This window comes from Fukomys damarensis, unplaced genomic scaffold (genome assembly GCF_012274545.1).
Source record: "Fukomys damarensis isolate Sample0158 unplaced genomic scaffold, DMR_v1.0_HiC HiC_scaffold_27, whole genome shotgun sequence".
Lineage (NCBI taxonomy): Eukaryota > Metazoa > Chordata > Mammalia > Rodentia > Bathyergidae > Fukomys > Fukomys damarensis.
The window spans coordinates 28,595,824-28,623,574 of record NW_022900939.1 but is presented as its reverse complement, the minus strand read 5'-3'; the positions used below and the strand labels follow the sequence as shown (position 1 = coordinate 28,623,574).

At 42.1% G+C, this 27,751-nt stretch overlaps 1 protein-coding gene across 1 annotated transcript; it reads right to left on the bottom strand.

Moving 5' to 3' along the window:
* Positions 1-27,745, bottom strand: Diras2 (DIRAS family GTPase 2). The gene is made up of 2 exons (XM_010607600.2): positions 27,682-27,745; positions 1-2,619 (listed from the first exon to the last, which is right to left on the bottom strand). The coding sequence occupies exon 2, from the start codon at positions 2,585-2,587 to the stop codon at positions 1,988-1,990; it is 600 nt and encodes a 199-aa protein (XP_010605902.1). The 5' UTR covers positions 2,588-2,619; positions 27,682-27,745; the 3' UTR covers positions 1-1,987.
* Positions 27,746-27,751: the final 6 nt, after the last annotated feature.

Below are 27,751 nucleotides of genomic sequence, written 5' to 3'. Positions count from 1 at the left end.
CAATAAACTTAATGGAAAAAAAGAAAATAAAAGATGCTTGCCAAGAATGCAAAGGAAGGGGAAACAGGGAGTTACTGTTTAATGAATGCAGAGTTTCAATTTTGCAGGTTGAAAACATTCTGGAGATGAGTAGTATGCTTTTATGAATGCATTTAATACCACTCAGCTATATATTTAACAAGGTTAAGATATACATTTTTTGTGTTATATGAAGCAAATAAAGTCATTAAAGTTGAGCAGCAGAGGGGAAAAAAAAATCACCTCCCACATGGTAAACATTATCACCACAGTAAGTTAAGGTGTGCTAAGAGGAGGAGACCAAACAAGAGAGCTGCCCTAGAAAGGGCCAAAGGGAACCAGGATCTACTGAGAGCACAGTGTGCCTTACAGGACCAAGGTGGCCATGTGGCTGCTGCAGGAAGCCCGGTGCAGAAAGAACAGCAAAAACAGCAGGTGCAGAAGGTGGTACACGCAACTTCCCCAACTTGGGAGCGCGGCCCAGAGTTGGCATTCTGCCAAACAGAAAAGTGGCCCTGTTTGCAGGCCCACATGGTACCGCAGCTTCCTCCTCCCGCTGGGTGGGCAATAGGAAGGATGGCCAAGAGACAATCCAGCAGGCTGGGTGGCTGTGTTCTGCCAACTGAAACAGAAGACTCAGGCTCTGCCAGTGGGAATTTTCAAGAAACAGAGCCCAACCAGACTTCACGATGGCAGAGTGGTTAAGTGGAGTGGGCTCTGCCTAGAACAGAATACCAGACCTCTTTGCAGCCACCATAGTCTGCCATGAGATGCACACAGGAGCCAGGAGGGACTATAATTTGGCTGGAAGAGTTAAGGATATACATATAATCAATGGAAGATAATTGTGTCAAGGGTGAATACTGCATTGAACAGCTCTTAAGAGGACAAGTATAATGGAACATGCAAGAGAACTAATAAGTAAATGCATTTCCAGGAGTACATTTCCAATATAGAGAGATCATCGAAAACAGAGTGAACATGTTGTTTCAAAGTATTTCATTAAGGTGCAAATTGTGGCACATACATGTTCGTGTCATTTAGAAAAATGGATGTGCTTCTGGCTGTTGGATGGCCTCTGTTGGATCCTATCCAGCTGGATACAGATCAAGTCATTTATGAGAGAAGAAATCTGTCTTAGAGGGACAAAAAAGTTTAAAAATAGCTACTTTATTTGCTTTTATTTAAAATCTGAGGACTGAAAGAAGACATAGCCCTCAGACCAAAGGAAAGAAACTTCACATTTCTAAAACCCTCAGTACAACACACAGGAACATTATTGCGATGTTTTATTGTCACGATACCCTTACTCAAAAATGAAAGAACTTTCTCACACAAGAGCACACGGTTAGTGAGCTCATCACTGCATGTGAAAATAAGTGCTCTACTCAGCTAACAATATGCGTGCTAACTAGATCTACAGGAGGCGAATCATCCCCTTGGGGCGGGAAAAGGGGAATGCATGGGGAACACATATCCTTTGGGGGTCCCTTTAAAAACTTGTGAAATGGAACCACTGTGTCCACTTGGGACCAGCTGGTCCTCTGACCCATCCCCCAAAGATGCTACTGACTTCTGAGCAGGGGGAGATGCCTGGTGTGGAGCCCATGGTTCTGGGCTAACACACTTCAACACACATGTAGGTGACACAGCCCCCCATCCTTCTCCTGGGTCTAGCCCTCCCACCTCCTAACAGCCAAAGCCACCCACAAGCCAGTGGCTGGCAACTCCCACAGTTGGCCTGGGATCCTGAGCTGTTGGATTTTTTAATGCCTGGCAGGTGTGTGACTCCAGAGAGGGGTGGCCAATGGTGCAGCGGTGTGGACCGCCCTGGTAAGGACATGAGGGCGCACTCGGGCAGGTGCAGTGTCACACGTGGGCATGAGACATGCTGCCCGGACAGGGAAGGTGCGCTGGGAGGGGCGCGCCCGGGCGCGCGGCTCCTCCGCGGGCACCGGTGGGCTGGCCTTCACATGACCACACACTTGCCCTTTAGCTTCTCTTTCCTCTTCTGTTGCTTGCTCTTCTTGCCGTCGATCTGGAGGCTCACAGTCCTGCGCTTCTCCAGGTTGAGCAGCTCCTGAAACAGCTCCTTCACATTGTGGTTGAGCTTGGCTGAGGTCTCCATGAAGGCGCACTTCCACGTGCGCGCCAGGGCCTCGGCCTCGCTGCTCTGCACCTCGCGGCTGGGGCTCTCGTCACACTTGTTGCCCACCAGCATGATGGGGATGCTGTCCACGTCCCCCTTGATCTCGCAGATCTGCTCGTAGATGGGCTTGAGCTCCTCCAGCGACTGCCGGCTGGTGATGGAGTAGACCAGGATGAAGGCGTGACCCTTGGAGATGGACAGCCGCTGCATGGCGGGGAACTGGTGGCTGCCAGTGGTATCGGTGATCTGCAGGGTGCAGATGCTTTTGTCGCAGCTGATCACCTGTCGGTAGGTGTCCTCCACCGTGGGGATATAGCTCTCCCGAAACGTGCCCTTCACAAACCTCAGGACCAGAGAGCTCTTGCCCACGCCCCCTGCCCCAAACACGGCCACCCGGTAGTCGTTGCTCTGCTCGGGCATGTTGAGGGCTCCGATTATCTGTGGGGAGATGCCTAAAAAAGAAAGCAGATGTTGAGAGAATTAATAATAATAAAAAACTCAGCCGGGCGTGGTGGCGCACTCCTGTAATCCCAGCACTTGGGAGGCCCAGGCAGGAGGATTGCTGTGAGTTCGAGACCAGCCTGGGCTATACAGTGAGTTCTAGGTCAGTCTCAACTACATAGTGAGACCCTGTCTCAAATGACCAACATCATCATCATAATAATAATAATAATAGCAATAATTCAAAAAATTCACTTGACTTCAATAGCTCATTTTAAAAGCGAGGGGATTATATTTGCTTTCACTCTTCCAACATAAGAGCAATTCAGATTTCAATTACAAATTTGTATTAATTCTAAAGCCAAGAAGTTCGGTCAATTCTCAGTTTTCTATGGAGTAGCCAATGTACCCAGTGGCTAACTGGAGTCGATCTGCTTGTCTGTGTTGACTTTGATCCTGAGCAAGTTGGCTCACACATAGAGCCTGCGCCTAGAGAAAGGATGCAGTCGGATCAAGACACACAGAATCCAGACAGGAAATCACCACGTCCCAGGCAGACAACATCTCTCTCCCTCTTCTCTCTCCCTTTTCTCTCTTCTCCCTTCTTTCTTTTTCCTCTCTCCTACCCCCACCCCATGCACACACACAAATAATCTCAGAATATCTTCATTGCTTTACAAAAGTACCGCATATTTCTAGTGAAAAGCATGTATGACGTTTTTCTTCTCATATACCGGGAGGGGGAACAAAGAAGGTGAAAGCTCTTCATATTTGAATGTTTATATTAACACATGAAACCCTCACCACCTTATAAGCAGTTGGTGTCATTATCTCCGTTACACAGTGATGAAACTGGAAAAAGAAGGGACAGGGAATGTAATATCCCTGGTGTCACTCAGCCGGTGAGGCAAAAGGCTAGGATACACAGCAAAAGCAGCCACAGCCTCAGAGGCTATGCTTCAGCTCACCTGCAGAAAGGACTGGTCACAATGCCACACTCGTTACTCCTGCCACAGTGCAGATGGACCTGGATAGCAAATGATTAAATGATGGCTCGTGCTTTATTTTTAAGAATTATAAGGACCCCAGACTGCCAGGATAGCTCTATAAACTACTTATTAGTGGCCTTTAAAACTGAATGGGGTTTGTTTTATTACAAACATCACTTTTCGTCTATGATTTATAAATGTGCTTTACTCATTTATAAACTAGCAAATATCTTTCATCTTACCCATTTTTTGTTAAAGAAGAGCACATTATATTCAAAAGCAGAGAATTAGTCAACATTCACCTTCTTTAACTAGACAAGTAATTCGTTAAGATGAAACATAGAATGCATTCTCTTCTGCAGGCCAACATAGTCCTAACTTTTCAATTTCCTATTCTTAGAAGCTGTGCTATGATCATAAGCACTGCTGAGGAAAAAAAAATCATTTTCAGAGTCCAGTAAAAATTATTGCACCTAATTAATAATGGAAGGAGGTGGGTTCGTACAATGAATATTCCTCCTGGAAGATGGAACACCAGCTTAAGTACAAGACTGCAATCGCCCACGTGTCCATCCCCTGATTTTGTTATGCATGTGTTCCCACACGACAGCTCAATGAACATTCAGTTGTTCTTATGCGCACTTGGGAATCCCAGACCTACCAAGAAACTAAAGAAGCATGAATGCTAAGAGAAGAAATAAAAAAATATCAAGAAGTTCATTAACAACAAAAGACTACAGGAAAGCCTGCGTAGGAGTTGATCAAGTCTATTCAATGCACTGGGATAATAAAGATCAACCTAGGAGTGCACCACTGTGACAAACTGTCTCACAATTTAATTTTTTTTTAAATCACATGCAAATGGAATCTGATCTGAAGTTTCTCTCTGTATTCTCAAACTCCCTCTTTGCGAGGAAGGCAGTTTCCTCCTTCAGTCTTGCCTGCTATTATAGTTATTTAGCTACAGACTCAAATGTAAGAATCTGGTTAGAAGAGAATACATCTTAACAAACTCTGCATCCTACTGTCGTTGCCAAAAGAGCTCTTGGTCCGTAGCGTATGTTCTTTATGGGTTTGTTCAGTACGTGGTCATATGTGTTGTGGTGCTTCCATTGTTAAGCTGGCAACCAAAACATAGAAAGCAAATACCAAACATAAAAAAAAAAAATCATGGTTCCTGTTTCTCATTTGTCCAGAGACATAAATATCTACTGAGCTTTGGCTAAAGGCCAGTCTCTGGGCAAGGGGCCAGGAAGCCACTGTGCAGAGACATAAGACCAGATTTCTCCTCCGGAACCTCGAGTCAAGTGAAACAGACAGAAATAAAAAAGATTACTTCAGAAATAGTTAATGAATTATATCACAGCAAGTGCTGAAAGACAAAGGTCTGAAGGAACCCAGTCTAATCTAAAATGTCAGGAAGGATTTCCCTAAGGAGCAGGGAACTGAAAGAATAGGAGTCAGGCAGGGGAGGATGTGTCAGGTTCAATGTGCACTTGTGAGCTAAGGAGGGGGCAGCAACTCCGTACTGGTCCCCAATCCAGTTCTTACCCAAACTGTGAAGAATATTCTCCCACCTGAGGAGCTTTCATTTATTTCACCAGGATTTACAAAATACTTTCTACCTACCATGCAACTCAGTGCTTACCCAGTCAAGTATCTTAGCAGTAGAAGGCAGAAAAGCACAGGATGGATACATTACATCTCACAAGGTAGAAGCTATGATAAAGTATAAGCAAAAGCAGGAAAAGAACCCAGTGGGCATCTGATTGTGCTTGGAACCCAGGAAACATCTCACTGAGGGCTGGGATCTGCCACATGGAAAGGGTGGAAAAGCCTATCAGCCAGAAGAAATAAACTGGTAGAAAGGGAAATAGGCAGAAAATAGAGTTGATATTCATGGCACAGCAGGAAGCTGTTGTAACTGGCCTCCAGGGTCAGTCTGAGAGAGTAGGTGAATAGTGGTACCATCAAGATAAAAGGCAGAGGAAAAGGAGGTTTGGAGAAAATTAGCTGAAATGGGGTCAGGTTTGTAAAATAAGGAGAGCAAGAAATCTGGTAAATGATTGGGGTTTTGTTTAGAAACTCAACAGAGAGATCTAGGTTGGATATCAACCTTACACAAACAGCACTATAATATACAAAAATCTCCCAGGGGTAGAGTATGAGGAATGAATGGAGAAGACTAAATGTCTGATTCGTACTACTGAGATTTATACTAAGAGAATGTGGCGAGTTACTCAAGCTCCAGTTTTAAAAAGATACCAGTTATTCAGAAATTTGCCAAAGAAATGCAGAGAAAAGAACATTTATCATTCTATAGATATGGTTTATTCTGATACTAAAGCCATGCAAAGGTATCATGAGAAAACTACAGACAAATGTCTCTTAGGAATATAGATGCAAAAGCCCTCATAATAAATACTAAAAGAGCTGAACCTATGAATATATAAAAAGGATTATACAACATAACAAAGTTGGATTTATATCAGGAATGAAAAGTTGCTTTCACATTTAAAAATTAAATAATGTGATATACCATATCAATAAAATAAAAACCCCAGCATTTGCAAAAACATGAAAAAAGTTATAAAACTCCAATGTCCAATTGTGATAAACACATACACCCAATAATAGAAGAGAACTTCTTCAGTGTATCTGTCACTTTCCCATCACTGGGACAAAATACCTGACATACCCATAAGTTACAGGAAGAGAAGTTAATTGGGTTCACAGTTTCTGAGGGTTCAGTCTATGGTTGGATGGCTCCAAGGTATAAATGATATAGCAGAAGGGCATTTCAGAGAAAAGCTCCATGACGAAAGTAGCCAAGAAGCAGAGAGAGCAGAAAAGAGCCAGACTAAGAGATATATATATACCCTCCAGGGGCATACCCCCACGGAACCACCTCCTCCAACTGGGCTACACCTTCTACCAGCGTATTCAGCGAGGATCAATCCATCAGAGAGTATGGCACCCTCAACCAACTGCCCAAGCCCCACCTTTGAACACATGAGACTTTGGGGGAATAATTTAAATTGAAGCCACAACATCAAGCACATTACAATGGATGGCCATGAAAAACCTGCAGCTTGCCTAACACTTCATGGTGAAAAACTGAATGTGTTCTCTTTAAAATCAGGAGAAAGATAACCATTTTTACTCTTGCAGCTTCTAGTCAACATTAGCAAGAGAAATTGAGCAAGAAAATGATAAATCCATGCACACTGGAAAGTAAAAAAGAAAACCATCTCAATCTGCACGTCATGAACGTGTGAAGGAATCCACTACCACATTATTAGAACCAATAAACCAATTCAGCAAGTTGTCACACTCATATCTTTAAAATACTCCTGCAATAAACAATCTGAAAATGAAATTAAGAAAACAATTCCATAAACAGTGTAGAAAAGAGCACTTAGGGATAAATAGACATTCCCCAAAAGACAATACAAAAGTGGTACATGAAAACATACTCAAGACTCTCAGTCACTAAGAAATGCAAAACACTGTTTCAAACTCATTGGGCTGCTAAGAGTAATAATAAGAAGAAACAGGGCTGGGATTTAGCTCAGTGGTGCCATCGCCTGCCTCACAAGCACAAGGTCCCAAGTTCAATCCCTGGTACTGCAAAAACAAAACAAAACAAAAAGAAGAAACAGAAAATAACAAATGTCAGCAAGGATATGGCGAAAATGTACACTGTTGGTCAAGAATGTAAACTGGACTTTATACTTCTTTGGAAAACACTCTAAGTTCCTTATTAAAAGGGAAATACAGCATCATCATATGACCCATTTCTCTCCTGTGTATAGATATGCATGAGAAATGAAAGCATACACCCACAAAGACTACATGAATCTTCACAGCACTCTTATTCATAATGGCCAACAAGTGGGAACCACACAAACGTCCATCAGCTATTGGATAAATCCAGGGTGGAAGAGCCTCATAATGAAATATCGCTCATCAATAAAAAAAGAAATGAAGAACTGACCCATGGCACAGCATTGATGAACTCTGAAAACATCACATGAAGTGGAAGAAATCAAGATCGTAAGACCACACACATTGTACATAATTCCATTTATATGAAACATGTAGAACTGCAAATATATAGGAAGCTGCCTTGGTTCTCATCTTGAGTCCCCTGAAGGTCCACACGGTGAAGCTAGTTTCCTGGCACCTGGCACCAGTGGGATTCTGTGGGGCACTAGTGGGGCCCAGGGGAAGTGTTCAGGTCACTGTGAAGCAGCCTCCGAGGGATGGTGGGAGCTGGCCTCCTGGGTTTGCTCTGTCACTGCCTGGCCCTGAAGGAATCAGTTCTGCTGCACCGTGTACTCCCAAGGTGATGGCCCTCCGTAACCCCAAACAGAGGGGCCACCAGTCAGAGGGACCCCTCCGTAACTGTGGGCCAATGTAAACCTTTCCTGAGTGAACTGTCTTAAGCATTTGCTATTGTAACAGAAAGCTGACAGATGGAGATACAGAAAGCCCTTTGGGGCTGCCCAAGAATGTAGCAGGTGGGACTCGGAAGGGACGTGGAGAATGACTGACAGCGCAGACAGCTTCCTCTATGACAATGCAAATGTTCCGAAAAATGGGAACATCCTAAATACCCACAATGGGAAAGATAAATGAGCGCCATCGTTTTCATACCATGAGAAACAATGCGCTGAATGAATATATTCATGAAAGGCGCAAAAAGAGCACGAAGAGCACAGCCTACAGTAACCCGACTGAACGTGACAGCTGCCACCGGGTGGAGAAATGCTGAACATCTTTGATGTGGTGACACTCAGATGGCAACCCTGTGCTGTTACACAAGATGATCATTCGGATTATTCTGAGTTTACTCCTTTAAAATTACCATAAAAATGGAAACCCAAAATTTAAAAAAACACAAAGAATGTAAGAAATATGTATTGTAAACGTGCAAAAAAAAAAGGAAAGGGATCAAGAGATTGGTAGAGGGGGTGGCAGGGAAGGGAATGGAATGAAAAAAGGAATTAAGGTGTGCTGCGTACATGTACCAACTCCACACAAGAAACGTAAACACTATGTACCACAAACATGTACGAATAAATTGAAATAATTTTTTTAAACTGAGAAAGCCCCATTGCCCCAACTTCCCATTAAATGGAGACTGAATAAAGAAAATGTGGGTTTTAAAAGATAAAATGGAGTACTACTTAGCCATAAAAAATGAGAAATTAGAGGCATTTATAGATAAATGGATGCACATTGAGGCCGTACTCTTAAGTGAAATATATAGGACACACATGTGTAAATACCGAATAGTTTCTGTGGTGTGAGAAACAGAAAGTGTAAATAAGGATCAAAACGTATAATAGATAATGTGAAATAGGAAGAAAAGGTCCAAAGGAGAGGCAGAACTGGGGGTGGGGGTGGGGAAAGGAATGAAGGGAAAGGAATTAATATGAGAAAAGGAAAAAATGGAAACAAGGTCTTTGTAAATAGGGAGAGGTGGAGGGGTTGAAGGGAGGGCAGAAGAATGGGGAAAAAATAAGAAGCAAGATACATCATACAGGATCCCAAAGAGGAATGTCATTATATTCTATATCTAAAATGTACCAATAAAATTAATTTTTTAAAAACTGAGAACTCTAACAGGATTTGTTTGCAGACTACTCCAGGAAGGACAGTACTAAGGTTGAGAAATTAATTGTGCAAGAAATGGAAAACAAAGCTTTGATCTGGAAAGCAGGAGTTAGATAAAGCCTAGCAAAGTTTTAAGTGACACAGTGTGGGATGAGCGGGAAAAAGAAAACACATTCAAAGGGCTGAGAGTGATGGAAATTGAAGCGCTGTCTGGAAACCAGAAAAGATTCACACATTCATCTTCAAAGCGATTTAGAGAGTAAAGAAAGGGGAAAGGACAATTGCTATGAGGTAATGTGCGGATGGGAGGAAGAGGGAAAGGTCCTGTGTGAAGATCAACAGGGAGCGCAGCTAGGATGGAGCAGTCCTGGGGATCCCGGTTATGCATGGCAGGTCTGTTTTCAAAGAGAAGAAGGGGGAAGGAGGAGCAGGAGGGGAGAGGGGGAGAAGGGAGAGAAGGGGGAGGGGCAAGAGGAGGATGAAGCGGGGAGGACGAGGGAGAAGAGGAGGGGGTGAGGAAGAGGGAAAGGGTTAGGAGGAGGAAGGGAGGAGGAGGAAGAGGAAGCGGGGAGGAAACTCAGCAGCTAAACATGGCCAGTCCTACCAGAACCATCAAGTCTTATAGAGAGTAGAAGAAAGCCTTGACTGATTAATTTGAATGCGCACTTATAAAAGCAAACTTTAGGACACATACAAGATGACATAATGCATGCACTTGGTTAAGAAAAGTGCGAGCAGAATATAAAATGTCCTTTTATCCTTACCCACACCCTTTTCTTCAGCTGCCCTAGTTTCTCTTCTCACAAATAACCATTTTCAAATAACCATTGTTTAAAAGAATGAAAAATCAGTTGTTTTGCTCTTCGCCCTTATAAATTTAAATCATGCACTCATGACTTGAATGACAGATCTTAATGTCGTGACTGATTGATTTGGGACCATATCTAGTCACAGGACTAACACAACTACATCCCTTCATGTCTTCACCCATTTTCTGTTGCTGTAATGGAATTCCACGAAATGGGAAATCGATGAAAAATACATTTTCGTCAGCTCAGTTTCTGGAGGCCCACGGCCACAGGCTGCCTCGGGTGAGCACCTACCTGCAGGGCCCTGGGGTCGTACAGGGCTCCACAGAGCAGGGCAGGGTGAGCACAGCAGCTCAGGTCTCTGCTGCCTATAAAGCTACCACTGCCCTCGTGGGGCTCCACGTGACCTCATCACACCCCAAGCACCTCCCAACATCCCGACCTCCACTCCCATTGACACACGACTGTGGCAGTTGTGTTTCCGACACATGGAAATTGGGGACACGCTCAAACCACAACAGCCCGCTGCCTGATTTTTGTCAGTTACACTATATTTCCAAATATATACCCAATTTGTGTTTTCAAGATATAACATTTGCAATTTCTTCTAAAGCTTAAAAATCAGTATTCTGTGCTTTGCTGGTTGCCTCAAAACCCTACCAAGGAAAAGCACTCACGGGATTTTGAATTTTGAAAAATGTTTTCACTACAAAAATAGACAGCAGCTTAGACTCTTGAGAGGCAAACTTTTCTTCCATTAAACTTTGCTAGCCATGGGCTTGATTTTTTTTTTTCCTGGTTCTAGGTATCAAACTCAGGACCTTATGCTTGCCAGGCAGGCATCCCAGCCCTAAACTTTGTTAACTGAATAATTCCTTTCTGTCAACAATATTTGGGTTTTATCTTTCATTCTGGAATTTTTTCCCCTAAATAACTCTCAACTACCAATTTTTTAACCTCAATTTGTCCATGTCCTTGAACCTACTGTATGTTTCAGTGTAAACATTACTAAAGACTTATTTTAGACAGACCTATAGTTTGGATGTGATTTCAGTGTTCCCTGAGGTTCCATGTGTCGGGATTGAATCCTGTGAGAAATTTAACAAGCAGCAACTTAATTTGATTATAGTGTTTGGAAATTGGTGAGAACTAAAGTCACTAAGGTAGAGACACCATAATTGGATCCTAGTAGCTTTGTATGGAGAGACCAGAGCACACACACGTGTGCGTGTGTGTGCATGCAGAAAATCCCTGTCTCTTGCATGTTCTTCCTTATGCCACCTCAGGACTCTGCCAGGCAAGAAAGTCAACACCAGATGCAGCCCTTGGTCGTGCACCTCAAGAAGCATGAGCAAAAATAAACCTCTTTTCTTTATAAAGTAGCTGCCTTGGGTATTTCATTATAGTAAGACAAACTGGTCTAATATAGATGGCCTTAAAATTTTTGCGCTCATGTCCTCTCAGTTGATAGAATGCAGAATGAAGTCAAACCAAGCTCTAAGTTTTTTTCAGATTTTAACAATTATTCTATTTTTAATCTTAACCTCCAAGGCTATTTGTGTGCATTCTCTTTTCTTTATAGAAAACTAGTGTTTTATTTTCCTTAGCTTTGAAAGGGTCAGTGTTTTCTAACTTTGGAGTTACAATGTTAAACCAGGATATATGTAAAATTGCCTTTTAATTTTTAAAAACTTTATCTTGAGATGAGGAGAAGAGGTAACAATCTGATTCTTGCTGCAGCTTGGGAAAATTTTCAACTTTTTAAAAATTACAACATCCCAATCTCTATTTTCTTTCTATCTGGAGCCTCTGTTATATGATGATTGACTATACCTATTCTTTGTTCCTCTAGGATCTTCTCCCTTATATTTTCGCTAACCTTTCACGGAAGTGCTCTCTTATCGCAGGAGGAATGGTAACACGCTGAATTCCAAAGGGAGAGCTCACTGAAATGTGCAGCAGCTCTTCTGTCTGCTCACCTGAGATCTCTCTGGTTCTGTTCACTTTGACCCTTCTCTGTCCTGTCCTTGGATCCCCCAAATGGCTTCCAGCCTTTAGTTTCCCATTTGATTTATGGTGCATGACACTGGCTGGAGAGGAGATTCTCCTGAGGATGCCTGGGTCTGTTCACCCTGAACAGTGAGTCTGTCTGGGTGAACTGAAACAAGCCCTTTTGCTTTCTTTGTCTTGAACTTAATTGAACTGACCAACAGTCCCTGCACTCTCCCCCACTTCTGTAAACCTTACATGTGAACAGGCCGACAAAGGGAAGGGTTAAGGAAAAGGAGTACATTACCCCCCAGCAAAGTGGCACATGACATGAAAATGTGTGTCCATGAAGAGCTCAAAGCCAAAGCTTTTCAATACTGAAAATCAAATGAAGGCCTAGATTCTGAGGGAAATGAATTTTGATATCCTAGGTCACAAAAGGTCTCCATTCGAGTATCCTTTGGAAGAAACTTAGGTTCATGTGAATGAAATAGATGAAACAAACCCACAGCTTTATTTGTATTAGACCTAGAAATAATCCTATTAAACAAACATAGCTGCCCTCTGTATACATGGATTCTACAATCACAGCATAAGTCAAACATGGATTAAAACTATGAGGGAAAAAATGTGTTATTACTCACTGAACATGAACAACTTTCTCCTTACTATTCCCTAAACCAGTGATGGTGAGCCTTTTAGGCTTTCAATAATCCAAACAGCCTGCTGTAGCACATGTGCCATAATAGGTTTGCCACCACTGCACTGAACAACTATTTGTATAACATTTACCCTGCATCGGGTATTATAAGTAGTCTAATGATGATTTAAAGTATGCATGTACAAACTCCCCCATGATAAATGCAATAATTTCTGCTGTAAACACGTACTAATAAAAAATAAAAATATATAATGCGTCCAGAAGGAAGTGCATAGGTTCTACGTAAACAAAATACCACTGTGTACAAGGGACTTAGGCACACTAGCTGTTGGTTCCCTGGAACCGGCAGACATCCAGGTGTGACTGAGGCTGTAGCTCGAGAAGCATTAAAGAATGGAAGAATTCAGGTCCTTAAGGTAAACACTTCCAAATGCCCAATAATGTAGCACCACCGTCCTGCCAGAATCATCACTATGGGCTCAAAGGGAACATCCTGACCACCTCATTGCCCACAATGCTTTTTCCTCATGGTAACACTGAACTATAATTATTATTATTCACTTTAAGGAAATTCCACACTTCAAGTTCATGCTTGACATCCCATTTGAACTTATCAATACAAGGTGAACAAGTTAAGTAAAAATATTTCTGATATTACATGACTAAGTATATTTTTTAAAGAAATTAATAAACAGCTTTCAACTTAGCATCAATTCTCCTGAAGATATACTTGTCTAGGTAAGGTAAATATTTTTATAAACTTTCAGACTCTTGGTTTAAGTAAAGGTTTCTTTCAGTACCTTCTTACTGGAATCGAAAATATGAAAGATTTATTTGATAATGGGAAATGCTTGACTGGCTATGAAAGAACCATCCATGGCTTGTCTTTCTCCACAAAAATAAGGCCCTCTTTCAGGAACTGTGTTTTACAGTGTCTTGGGAACACCCTCCCTACAGAGTCAGGGCAGGTGCAGAAGTGGTGGGCATAGCCAGGAGGGCCTCAGGTGCTTGTGACAAGATGCATAATAACTGCTACAATGAAATAAATGGCACAAAATGGGGACCTTCTTGGAGTGGAAGAAATACAATCAGTTATTTTTAGGAGTCTCATCTCCAAGAGGCAAACAACTCCATAGCAAAAAGTTTGCTGAATTTTGTCTGAAACAATTTCATTTGGGAAAAGTAAGAAGGCCATGTATCAAACAAAATGCTGTCAGTGACACTTTTAAACTCTCTAGATCTTGACTTTATTTTAGCCAATTTCTGCTTTATTCCTTTTCTTTCCATGTGAGTAAAGGAAACAAAAAGAAAAATTATGTCAATGATAAACAACACAGTCACCCTAGTCAATACCCAGTGCAGCATGTTAATCCCTGCAGGGAAATGAGTAGTAAACATAAAGACAAGTGGAGAGCAGGGCTTTGTGCACATGGGAGAAAAGCATTCAGGACAGTTATGATGGCTCCCTGAGCCCAAGGGCCTCATTCATTGTCAGCTGACTGGAACATGAGGCTTTATTCATGCATTTCAGTGGGCCAATTTCCAGGGTTAGCTAAAGAGAACTTTACAAAATTGGCAAGTGACTAGAAAATATTTTTTAAAAATACTATGAATTATTTTGTTGCTCATGCTTTTGGTGTCATATCTAAAAATTTCACCAAATCCAAGGTCATGAATATTTGCCCTATGTCTCTTAAGATTTTTATGTAGGCCATCCATCCATTTGGCATTAACTCTTACATATGGTATGAGGTTGGGATCCAGCTGCATTCTTTTACCTGTGAATATCCAGTGATCCCATCTCATTTATTCACCAGGAAGACAAGTCTTTCCCACTGAAGAGAACAGGATTTTTGCCAAAAACCAATCAACTGTAAACACAAGGGTTTATTTCTGTAGCCTCAATTCTACACTACTGATCTACCTGTCTGTTTTGAAATTAGGAAAGTTCTCTTTGTGCTTTTATTTGAGATTATTTTGGCTATTTAAGATTATAATTTTATATGAACAGATACATTAGACTTCATCAAAATTAAATATCCATTTGTGCAAAAAAGGTTACTATTGAGAAAGTTACTCAAGAATCCACAGAATAGGAAATATATATAATGATTTAGTATTCAAAATATAAAAAGAACTCTTTCAACTGAACAACACAGGAACAAAGAAACCAACTAAAACATGGACAAAAAACTTAGACATTTCCTTAAAGAAGATATATAAATAGCCAACGTGTTTATGAAAAGATGTTCAACATTATTACTCATTAGGAAAATTCAAATCAAAACTACAATGAAGAACCACTTCATACCCATTTAAAATAAGTGCTTAAAAAAATAAAATAACAAATGTTGACAAAGATGTGGAGAAATTGAAACTGTTTTGCATTGTGGTAGGACTCAAAAATGGTGTGGCCTCTGAGGAAAAAGTTAAAAATAGAATTACCACATAATCCAGCAACTCCACTTCTGTGTGTATACCCCAAAGAGTAGAAAGCAGGGATTCTGACAGATTGTTTGTAACCCAGTGTTTCCAGGTGCATTGTACCAGATGGCAGAGAGGCAGAAGACACCCAAATGTGCACTGAAAGATAAAGATGGACTGGGGATTTGGCTCAATGGTTCCCGCCAACTGCCTCCCAAGAGCAAGGGCCTGAGATTGATCCCCAGTACCAAAAAAACAAAATAAAAGAAAGATGAAGCCTTTGTGGATAAACAATGTATACACAGAAAGGAATATTATTCAGCCTTAAATGGGGAGAAATTGTGATACACGCTATGACCTGGCTGGACTTTGAGAACATTATGTTAAGTAATATAAGTAAGTGACAAAAAAACAAATAACTATCTGATTTCTCTTTCGTGACATATCTAGCATAGTGACTGAGTTCAAAGACATACAAAGTAGTGTGGTTTCCAGGGGCTGTTGGTGAGGGTGATGGGAATGGTTGTTTGGAGGGCACGGAGCTTCAGTTCTCCAAGATGAAGAGCTGTGGACACGCATGGGATGGTGGTTGCACTATTGAGTGTGCTTACTGCCACTGAACGCTATACTTGAAAATGGTAGATTTTGTGCTATGTACATTTTACCATAATAAAAACACATATGACGATCGTGTAAACACTTTCAGCAATAACGGCGAAGCCATGAAGGAAAGCTAGAACTCATAATGCACACACAGTTTGTGGTACTGGTCAAGCAGACATTCCTCTTTTGTCAGCCATATTACAAAAGAAACTAATATCAGAAGTTACCTAGAGAAGTGATTTGGGAAAACATACGAGTATTTTGCGTATACTTCAGCCCTAGAAGAAGTTTCTTGGAAACATGTAGGCTTCTGTTAGTACATATATGTGCATTTAATTCTACTATCTCACTTCTGTGTTACTCAGGCCTCAGTGCCAGGAAGCAGGGACAGCGGGGGTCATTCATCAACACACCAATGCCTCCGTCCCAGTGCAGAACACACTGAGTATTTGATGCGGAAATACATATTTTTATGTGAGCCAACAGAGGCAAGTCTTACCAGGGAAAATAAATGCAGTCTTTACAGAAACAAAACGAAAACAAAGTTATTGTTAAAAATATGTGAGAGGAACCGCTACATTGGATGGAAACGTCAACTGATATAAAAATTACACAGACAGGAACCGAATCAGAGAGAAATGAATTGACTATCACTTATCAGTACACTGCTGCAGCAACAAAGCTGAGGCCAAAAGTAGGTGGAAACTCCTGGATATTATGCGTCCCGATATTTCATTTTTAACATTCAGCAGCAAAAACTGTAAGATACAGTATAATTTTTCTCATGTTTTATATGGAGATGAGAAATAACCATGAGAATAAGTGCTACCATAGGATGGTTCAATAGCTATCTTGCAGCAAATAAATAAGAGCTGAAGAGCTAAATCAAGTCATACATTTTTCTTTTACACAGAAGAACAATTGTTCTACGCTCGTTATCATTCTTCATTTGACAAGAGGCTTTTGGTAGCATGTCAAATAGATACTTTCCGAAATTAAACACAACTCCCGCATCCTTATAACAAAAAGGTAACATTTAAGCATGATAGACATAGTACCTACTTTGGAAAACCAAGCACCCCAGAGAGAGCGCATTTTGTGAAGAGATGTGTAAAACTGATTAGGCCATTACAGTTAGCCATGGCCCTAAACATCAGAGCCCGTGGATTCAGACAGTCTTGGATTCAAATTCTTCAGGGGGAAGAAAAACTATGTTTATTCTGAACGAGATTTTCATTTCCATGTCATTATTCCAGAAACAACAACTAGTCACATAGTATTTGCACTGTATTAGGTATTGCAAGTAATAGAGAGGTCATTTAAAGTACAGGAGTGGATGCACATAGTTTATGTACAAATACAGTTCTCCATTTCATATGAAGGATTTGGGAATCTGAAAATTTGGGTATCCTCAGGGAACCCTGGAGCTAGCCCCTCTCAGATACCAAGGGACACGACTTTCCCCAAACAATGCACATATATCAAAGACAAACAAACAAAACACCTGCTTCTACCTGCAGAATTGAAAATCACATTTTAAAATCATTATCACTCCAAATGCAAGATTTCCAGGAATATAGACCCATCTGACCAAGGCACATGAATGCAATACCTCTCACTTGAAGAATAAATATATCGGACATATGAGGTGATGGGAGGCCAGGGTAGGACTCCGTGACAGCAAGGGCTTCAGAAAGGTATTGGTTTGAGCCTTGTGGAAGCCTGATGAGGCAGAGGGAGCGCCCAGGCAGAGGGAACCACAGGTTCGAACACAGACACTTGTCTGCCAGCTCAGGAGATGGGGAGGAGCTCTCAAAGGAAAAAAGCAGGGCTGGGCGGGGCCCGGCAGCCCTTGGGGAGCCTGATAAGCACGGGCAAAGATTCAGCTTTAACTCTGAGAAGGACAGGAGGCCACCAGAGAGTTCTAGAGCAAACCAGGGACAGGTTGGAACCTTCATTGTAAAAGGACCACGGTGACGACCCTGGCAAGAGAATGGCAGAAGTGGCAGCAGGAGCCTGAGAAGCACGCCAAGGACTCTGTGCCCCAGATAGTGGCGAGAGGGGGCGCAGCACCACCTTCCACAGCCGCATGGGCTCGCACCTCCCTCCTGGCCCCTCACGCCCTCCATTCTGTGCACTGGGTCCCGGTAACATCTGCATTCACTACCTTAACCATCACCCACAGGCCCACAGGCCCACAGCCCCAGTCATATCTGTGGCAGCGCCTCTCTCCTAACCTGCAGGCTAACAGACCCTCTTCCTTTTCGACATCTCTGTCTGAATGCTGGGACCTGTGTAGGGCTCGCCACAGCACCCTGCTCTCATCCTCTACAACTTCCCCTCACTCGGCCTGGCAACTCTATCCTTTGTTTCCCAGGCAAAGAACCCCGGAGTTCTCCTCAGCTCCGTGTCCTCTTCTCAGCTATAGTCATCTCTACCAGGTCCTGGACACATCCACCATGTTTGTGCCTCAGGACCTTTGAACTGGCTGTTCCCTCTACCTGAATCATTCCCCCACATGCACATAAACAGGGCTCCCCCTAGCCTTCCATGGGTCCAGGTCAAATACACCTTTCCAATGACAATGCCTTTGACTACCTTACTTCAAATTACAATCTCAACCTCAAGCCGAGTGGTCCATAGGCTTCCTGGTTTATTTTCTGCAGAGTACCTATCCCTTTATGACAGACATACTACGTAACTTACTGTTTAAAATTTTGTATTTACCTCCACTATATACAAGCTGCTTATGAGCTTTTTACTCACTCGATTCACTGTCTCCGCAAGGTTCAAACACTGCCTGGCCCATTGGAAGTGTGCAAAAAGAATTTGTTCGGCACAGGAGTGAATCTGTAGTTTACTATCAATGAACAGGCAGGAAAGGGCAGACTAAACAACTTCCACAAGCAAGGGCACCATAGCTTGATCTCTGGCTTCATCTCTCCAGTGCCATGACAGTCCCCAAGTACCTGCAGATGCCTCACTGAGCAGAGGAAGTCCGAAGGTGTGGTCTCCACATCTACAGCAGTAGGATGCTGCCACTGGACCCTCTGGAGTGGGAGGGGACTCCCAACCCTGATGAGATATCCCTGTGCCTGCGGTCACACTGTTTAAGTACAGCCAAAAGAGTGAAGTCACCTCAATGAAACTTGACTCAGGAGGCCCAAGTCCTTGACGAGCCAAGAACTCCTGGAGGTCAGAGGCCAATGGAGTGACAGGAAGCAAGCAAGCTCCAGCCATTCACCCATGAGCATGTACTTGTGCCTGCTCTGTGGTCTTTAGGAAGGTTAGGCATCTATGCTGTAAGGGGACAGATGCCAGCACATCTAGAATCTGCTGAAAATATCTCACAGTTCTTGGTGCCTAAGTAGTTCTCAGCAGCCTTCCAGTCAACGCCAAGCCACCGAGAAGCTTTACATGACAAACAGCTCAATGCTAGAAAGACAAAAATTCCCAGCAAGGCATATCCTTTCATATCCAACATAGTATGAATTCAGCTATAGAATCAGTGTTGCTAAAAGGCAATGAGTGCAAAGAACAAAGAAAGAGTGTTGGTGAAAGAAAGAACAGGCTTTAAACACACAAAATAGAGTCCATGCTGGTTCAAATAAAAGAGAAAACTATGCAGGAAAAAAAATCAATCTATTAAGATTAATTTGAAAGTCTGAGCTCCATGTGGAGTAGAAAGGGCTGTGGTTGATGGCCAGATTCCATCCAAAAGCAAAGCATAACTTTTAGACAATAGGCTTCCTGCCAGGCTGTAAGAGAGAAGCATAAATCCGAGGCATGAAGAAGGAAAAGTGGTGAAAATACTGATGAGACAGCAGCCACCCAGACCACCCAGGAATCCACATAGAATAGCAGGAATCGAGCTTCTAGGCAAGTTTATCTTCCATACACCTTTTGACCTAGGAATTAGTTATTCTACTTTACAAATGAGGAAAGTAAAGTTCTTGGTGGATAAAGCAACAGCAAATTGTTGAACAACTAGTTAGTGTGAGGATCCACATTCAAGGTCATGATAACTGAGTCCTAACAGGCCCTGAAGAGGAAAAGACAGAATGGCTTTGCGGGAGCAGAAACAAGAGGTAAGTCTGATGAAAACAAAAAAGCTATCCAGAAAATGTCATGCATCCTGAAAGGTGGTCTGCAGTGGAGTCTTCAATAACATATTATCACACATAGGAACAGGAATAATAACAAATGTAAGAGGCACACAAATGAGTCCAAACTGTGGGGAAAGAAAGTTTATTCACAGTAACGATAATATTGCCAAGCAGTATTTCAGGTCTCTATCATATTCATTTGAAAAATGCAATGATGATGTTAAGCAGTTTATAATGGATAACTGTGTATGTTTTCTGGCTCATCAAGAATATTATAGATGCCATATAAGAGGTACACACCAAAATCTGGCCTCTGAATAACAGCACCAAGCGATCAAGATAACACATTTGGAAGAAAACATGAATTACACTTATATCCTAGGATGCCTAAAGTATTATTCTACTATAGCCCTAACACTAAGGGTACAAATGACCTAATTAACAGAGGCCAAGCCACAGGAGACCAAGGTCAGAGTCAGATCTCTCGTTGTGCTGGTCTTTTCAGATCTTAGAAGAAAGTAATAAGCTAGTAAGATGATGTTTCATATTCTTAACAGGAGGAAGGTAGAAAGAAGAGAACTTCACACTCCAAGGGTTTCTTAGTCTCAGCTCTGATAATTTTCTGGATCCTTCTGGGGAAGGTGAAGCAGAAAGGTGTTTTTGTTTGTGGAGTGGAGCTGTGTCCATCTTTGTGTATTGGACTGTGGGTGTGATGTGTGTATACAGTGTAAAAATAAGAAAATGCGCAGTTCCTCATTAATATAGCGTCTAATTAGTACAAGTCCCACAGTCAAGAGGTTTGGGTCCCATTGGCTGTCTCAGGGTTGTAAGGCAAGAAGCCTGTACCACAACACGGCTCACGTTTCCATAAGGTAATGGCTACAATGGAATCTGGGATTGTCCTAAACGACAGACATGACAGAAATGTCATGAAGAAAATTTTCCAAATGTCACTGAAATAATGAAAATATGGCAAAAAAAAAATAGAAATGCAAAAATCAACACTACTTCATGGTTTGGGAATGCAAAAAAAATTTTTTTTGAAAGACAAAGAGGAATATTTTTCCAATGTGTTAATGTAATGGGCACCACATTTCACTTTAATTCAAAATGGCAACTTACTCAGCATGATTACTGTCTCTGTTGCCATAAGGAATTCCTGGCCAAGAGTACAAATCACATGGAAAATGGCAGCTGGTAATGAAACAGCAAGTCTGTGAGTGACAGGATAGGTGGTCACAGGTATTGACCAGCACAGTGATCCAGCACTAATGAAATGGTAGGTAGTCAAAATGAGATGTCAACTGAGAGCTACCCAGTCAGAAAGACAGACAAAGAGGAAAACAATACTATTTCATGTAGGTTTGTCTACATTAGGATATTTAGAACCATGTTATGTTGCTATCGGGTGCCTGTGACCCTGCTGGGGGATGTCTTGCTCCATCATCACCCTTATCCATAAATATCTCATCATATTTTTTAGTCTCTCTGTAGAAAAAAGGCCCCTATAACTAGAACTGCTGGATCAAAGGGCATATGCATCTTAAATTCTGTATGGATTCCCCATTGATGTACAAAATCACCACCAAGTTCTCCATCACTTACCCTTACAGTATGAGTGTTATTTCCTCATACCTTGCCTAATACAGGGTAGACTCAACCTCTTTGATCCTTTCAGTGTAGCTTCCGTTTCCCATTACTGATTTAATTGCATTTACTTAATTTGAGCAACAATGAGCATATTTTTCTTTATGTTAAAAGTAAGTAGTTGTGTATCTTGGAAACCTGAGTGTTCTTGTCTCTGATCAATTGTCTGTTAGTTTGCAAGGATGGTATTTATCTTACACCCATTTAAGGTAGTGGCTTTCAAACTGTTTAGCAGCCACCATTAAGACCTGATGTTGGGCGTGATGGCACACGCCTGTAGTCCCAGCACTTCAGAGGCTGAGGGAGGAGGATCACCATGAGTCAAGGCCAGCTGGGACTACTAGTGAGCTCAAGGTCGGCATGAGCAACATAGCAAGACCCTGTCTCAAAAAATAAACAAACAAACCAACGAAAACACAAAGATCTGTTGACTCAGAGTCTCAGAGTTCTGTTCTGTTTTCCATGGACTCAAATCCAGGGCCTCATACACACTAGGCAAGTACCCCATGACTGAGCCATTCTCAGCCCCAAGATGGAATGGTTTGAACCCAAACAAGCACCTCCTCCAGGCATTAATGATGACAGAATTTGAAAAGGATCTCAGACCTCATCTAAAATATGCTGCAAATATCTGTCCCTTGATGTTGGTTGTTTTCCTCACAGAAATTTAAAATCTCTTTGTAACCAATTTAACAAATATCCCTTGTTCCTGTCCCACTTCAGGATCATTCTTCTCTGAGATCACTCGTAATTCTCTCCCATTAACATTTTCATTTTTTACATTTAAATATTTTTTTCCAACAACCTAATTTCTTTCTACACCTTGAAATCGTTGTAATAAAGTATATGGAACAAATTGTAACAAATATTTAAAAGAATAAAAGAACCAAGAAGATATTCACAGAGTGTCATCGGTGAGTGTTATCTGTAAAACTGATCTGGGAAAATTAAAAAAAAAAAGCTTGGTTATCATGATAGTCTGTGAAATTTGGGTTCTTTTCAAAATCTAGGTCACCCAGCCATTTTTGTCACTCGGTAGTTCCAGACTTCTCTTGAAAACATTTACAAAGACTTTATTAAAATGGCGATGTTAGTTTTATATTTTGTCTTCTCCCATTAATTCTTTTTTAACTTGCAGTTACATTTATTTTAACTAATATTCTAATAAAACACAAAACTTTTACACATTAACAGAGTAATGTGATATTCTGGTACATGGGTACCCTGCGTGGTGTTTAAATCAAATTAAACACATCTCTCTCCTCGATCATCCATCTCTTAGGGTGAAACTTTCTAAGCATTTTTCTGGAGCTTTCTGAAGTCTGCAGTTCATTGCTGTCATCTATTGCTGCCCTCCTGCACAACAGCATACCCAAACCCAGAACATCTTGCTCTTATCTAACTGTAGTTTAGTATCTATCCATCAACTCTTCAGGATCTCTCCCTCCCCCATGCTTCCCAGCCTCCTGTAACCACCATTCAGTCTAAAAGGACAACACCAAGAAGTCAATAAAAAGCTGCAAAAGAGCAGAGAGATAAAGAAAAGGAAACAAATGCTTGGCCAGTCCTTTAAATCATAGGAGATTTTTCCGAATAACCCTTCCTTTAAAACTCAGGGGACTATCACACAGCCAAGGGGATAACCCACCAACTGACCTTACCTGTGTGTGATTGAGGGGGCTGGTAGCTGTAGGGTTGGGACATAACCCAATTTTATGTAAAACAGCAAATATCACTGATAAGATTTTTAATGAGGATGAGTTTTTATGTCCTACAGAGCTAAGTAAATTATGCCTGGGTTGGCTTTGGGTGCAGCGACCTGGATTCTGATAACTTTTCCTCTTTGCTTAGTGTCATCTGCAAAGAAATCCCTATACTTGAAAGTCATAATAGTGCCGCAATTAAAAAAAAAAATCTAAGGATGACAAAGAAATAAAAGTTTCTCTTTCCCCTCCTCCGAGGAATCCTCTGAGCACTCCTCTGAGCTCTCATAAATTCTGGACTCTTACAGAGAAGTTGAAGAACAGTGAGTTTGTGTGAGTGCACAGTGTGTATATGGTGGGCATGTGTGTTTGTGTTTATTGTGGAAAGGTCTAATGGAAAGTTCCTGAATTCTCTCATTTCCTCAGAAAAGTAATCATTTTCCACACATTCACTAGCTTTAGAACAATACTGCCTTAAATTTCTTCATCTGAAATGCTGCTCTCTGGTGTGAAAAACTATAATAGAACATAAGATCCTAATGAGATAATTGACAATGTGAAATAGGAAGAAAAGGGCTAAAGGTGTAGGGAAAGTGGGAAGCGTAGAGGAAAGGTAATAAGGGAAAAGAAAAATATGAAAAAATGGAAATAAAGTGTTCGTAAATGGGGAGGGTAGGAGGGGATGAAGGGAAGGCAGGGACAAGGGGAAAAAATGAGAACCAAGACCTGTCATGTAAAGGTACAAGATCCCAATGATGAATGTAACTGTACTGTATGCCTAAGATGTACCAATAAACTCAATGAGAGGAAAACAAAAAATGCTGCTCTCTTTCATTCTCCCATCCAAGTTCTGAGACAGCCCCAGGATGGAAATAGTGCCCACACTGCCAAGCACTTCTTGACCACAGAGGCTGGATGAAGAAACTAACATGTTTTGTTTTGGTTTGGTTTTTGATTTTTGGGGGGGTTTTTTTTGTTTTGTTTTTTGGTACTGGGAATCAAATTCAGGTCCTTATGCTTGCGAGGCAGGCGGCAGAACCACTGAGCTAAATCCCCAACCCTAACATCTTTTCATTAAACTCATTAATTTCTGTGTTTCAACAATGGAGTATTCCTGGGTCTATTATAAAGCACTACACCTCACCCAAATTTTATATATTAGCATCAAAATAAACAGACAAAAACTTAAAATTCGTGCACCAGTAAAGGATACTACTAAAGACCTGTGGACTATATCCACCCATACAGTAAATTATGACCTGCTAGCTGCTTATTGGTTTTACAAGGGGTTTGCTGCTATTTCCTCGGGAAAAGGTGAAAACTGAAAGATCCTGATGGAGCGGAACCTCTGTTGCTGACCTCTGTCACCAGCTACCAAGCTGGAGCTAATAAGGGGCAGGATGGTGATGCCCAAGATACTCCCATTCTCCTTCTTTCTGCCACAACAGCCCACTAGTCAGCAAGCAAATTGGCTCCACCAATCTACTCTTCATAGAGTAACAGGCAGTATTTGGTTCTCTCCTTTGTATGGCTGGTAAAAAGCTAAATAATAGGTTCAAGTTTACACAACTCATTAATGGCAAAAAGAGAAGGACACATATCTCATATCAATTTGACACTATTTGTGCATTTATTTTGGGAAATATTTAGTTGGCAGTGGCTCCCAACATTTTAGCTTTTCAACTGTTCTGTCAGTTGATTGACAATCGCAAACTGTGATGGGCAAGACGGGCTGCTGAGCGTTTGAAGCACAGCTAATCCAACCTGAAATGCCCTGTAAGTATGAGACTTAGTATGGGAAGGAGGAGGAAATATCTTATCGGTGTCACGTATTGATTACATCTTTAAATGGCTATTGGCTTTTCTTTTATCTTGGTGCTCTCTTGCAGCCTTTTACTGGGTTTATGTAGGGCTACAGAAAATATACTTTTAAATTAATTTCACCTGTTTTACTTTTCTTGTGTGACTCATGGGACATTTTAAATTATGCATGTGGCTCACACATTTTCCTTCCACTGGACAGCGCTGCTCTATAGAACACTTTGCTGCACTAAAGCCAGAGATACAAGGACTTTCTTTTCTGAATTTACAGTGGTGACAGCCAGGAAGAGAACAAAAGAACATTTATTCCAAGTACTTTAAAGACTTCTTACCTGGTTAATGAAAGGCTTCCGTGCCACAAGATTAAAATGAAAACATTATATGAGGGGAAAAAATGAGAACCAAGACCTGGCATGTAAAGGTACAAGATCCCAGTAATGAATGTAACTGTACTGTCTACCTAGAATGTACCAATAAATTCAATTTTAAAAATTATGTGAAAACAATTAAATACTTTAAAAATCATCCTTAAATACGCACGCATGTCAAAAAATTTAACTTCTAAAAGAACATCAGCAATTTAACAATCCAAAAACCATCATCTTCCCTTTTGATTAAGAGCAGCTGTTTTCCTGGGGAAATCATAGTCAAAACCAATTAATACCATAGAAATCAGTTCAACCCTGAAAGAGACATCTGTCCACAGTCAATACTGTGACCAGAGAGACAGATGATCGGTAGACTGAGCCAGTCCCCTTCCTGAGTGACAACAGGAGGTACTGGCTGAGTTAAAACTTATAGGCCAGCACTTTTTCTCTCAAAACCTCCAGCAGGCAGGCGGCCCGGCAGCGCCCCCCCGACACACACACCTGAGGCAACCAACTGCTCCTCTTTGGCACAAAGAAATTCTTAGGTGCAGGAATACACGGCTTTCATTTTGCCTCAAAAATCAGTAGGTTAATTTTCAAAATCTCAACCATAGCATCAAAATGAGAAGAATGAGCAATACACTGTTATTATCACAGGTCTAATTTCTTTCTGATAAAAGAATCCCCATTATTTTTCAAACATGTTCACCATTTAGTGAGATGTGCATCGTGTACCGCTGAAATCATCTATTTCTAATGGAGCGAGGCATCTGTGCGGTGTGCAGGGTAGGACTGACACTCGAGGATGGAAAGCTCCCCTCAGCCCTTCCCGAGCTGAAATGGCTCTGCTGCAGCCGCTGAGAAATGCTTCCAGAGCTCCGGCTTCAATCTGTGTGTTTTCTGATTCTCTTTTTAGGAACAACTCTGTTAAAAGCAGTAATAAGAGTGGATTCTGGAGACTCCTACCATGGCCCTCCACACATAATTCCCATGTGCAGGAAGAAGTGAGCAGCTCTCTGTGCCTTGGTACAGGGAGCAATCGCCCCCGCCCCCGCCCCCCTCCTTCCTTGTGTTCACGGGGAAATATGGCCCCAGAACAAAACAGGATGCACAGGTTGCCTTGCTATCCTATCTTCTACTTCCATAAGATGAACAGGGGTCTTCCTGAACCTCTGCATAGCCAGGGATAGGCTGGGTAGAATTGTGCACAATTTGCGATTTCAGGCAATAATAAAAACAACAACAAAAAAATAGTATGATTCCCTTACAAATATGTTAAATTTATTCTAATTTTAACCTCCTCTTGTCTCTCCCTCCCACTCCACCTCTTCCAATCCAAATGCTCCTGGAAAAGAAGCACATTTAGACTGATTTGGATATAAAATACCCCAGGCTTTTACTGTTACCTAGAATATATCCCTGAGAAATAATGTTTTCAAAGTTATTTTTCAAGCCAACCCAGAAAAGTTCTGATGCGGTATACCAGATTCTTACGGGCAGGGCGAGTCCGTTTGAAAGATAACCAGGGGAGAAAAAAGAAAGAAAGATACCCAGGGCCACCGCTACGGAAAAATTCCTCAGGAATGCAGGCTGTGCAAGGTGGGACCTGAATTCCGCCACTGAGCGGGAACACATGATCCCTGGGCTCCTAGTTTAGAAGTCTCCCAAGCCCCCCTAGAAAGCAGATGGGAGTTTTAAGGGGGAAGGAGCATTCTTGGGAGCCAGTGATGCACGGATAACCGCACCGCCTGTGGCCCGCTACTCCGCAGGCTCGTCCGGGGCACGGCAGCCCCGTCACTGAGGGAACCACAGCCTGACAACCAAGCTCCGGATCGGCGCCTTGCCTATCCTCCACTGGCACAAGGCGGAAACGCAAAGGAGCACCGTTCTTCAAACAGAGAAATAAAATATCAAGACCGATCTCCCCCGGCCCAGGAAGACAGGAAGTGTAGGGCTGGATGGAGAATGCAAGCACGCTGATCCCGAAAGGCAAGCAGCCTTCAACGTGCTGTGCATGTTTCTCTCTTTGGACCACATCTCTGAATGACTGTGTAAATCCATCAAATCCACTTCCACTCCACAAAAACACCTGCAACCACAGAATTTTCCCAAACGGCTTTGGAAGGAATCCCTAGTAATTGAGGAAGATCCCCCCGAGGCGAGCCTGGTGCTCTCCCACCCCGAAATGGATGCAGAAATGCAGCCCGCTTGCCTCCCGCCAACTCCAGCTCTACCGCCTCGCCGTCCCCTCCCAGGGTTAAGGAACAAAGCTGCCCGCCGCCCTACCCCGGGCGCACGCGGCCCGGCCCCGCGAAGGAGGGAGGTGGTTACCTGGGGAGAACACGCTCTGCTGGCGGGGCAGCTCTGGCTCGGCTCGCACAGGACCGCGGCAGGCTCCGGG

Bases quoted from the DNA above. Each gene is read 5' to 3' on its own strand.
- Diras2 (XM_010607600.2), bottom strand. From the start codon at position 2,587: ATGCCCGAGCAGAGCAACGACTACCGGGTGGCCGTGTTTGGGGCAGGG.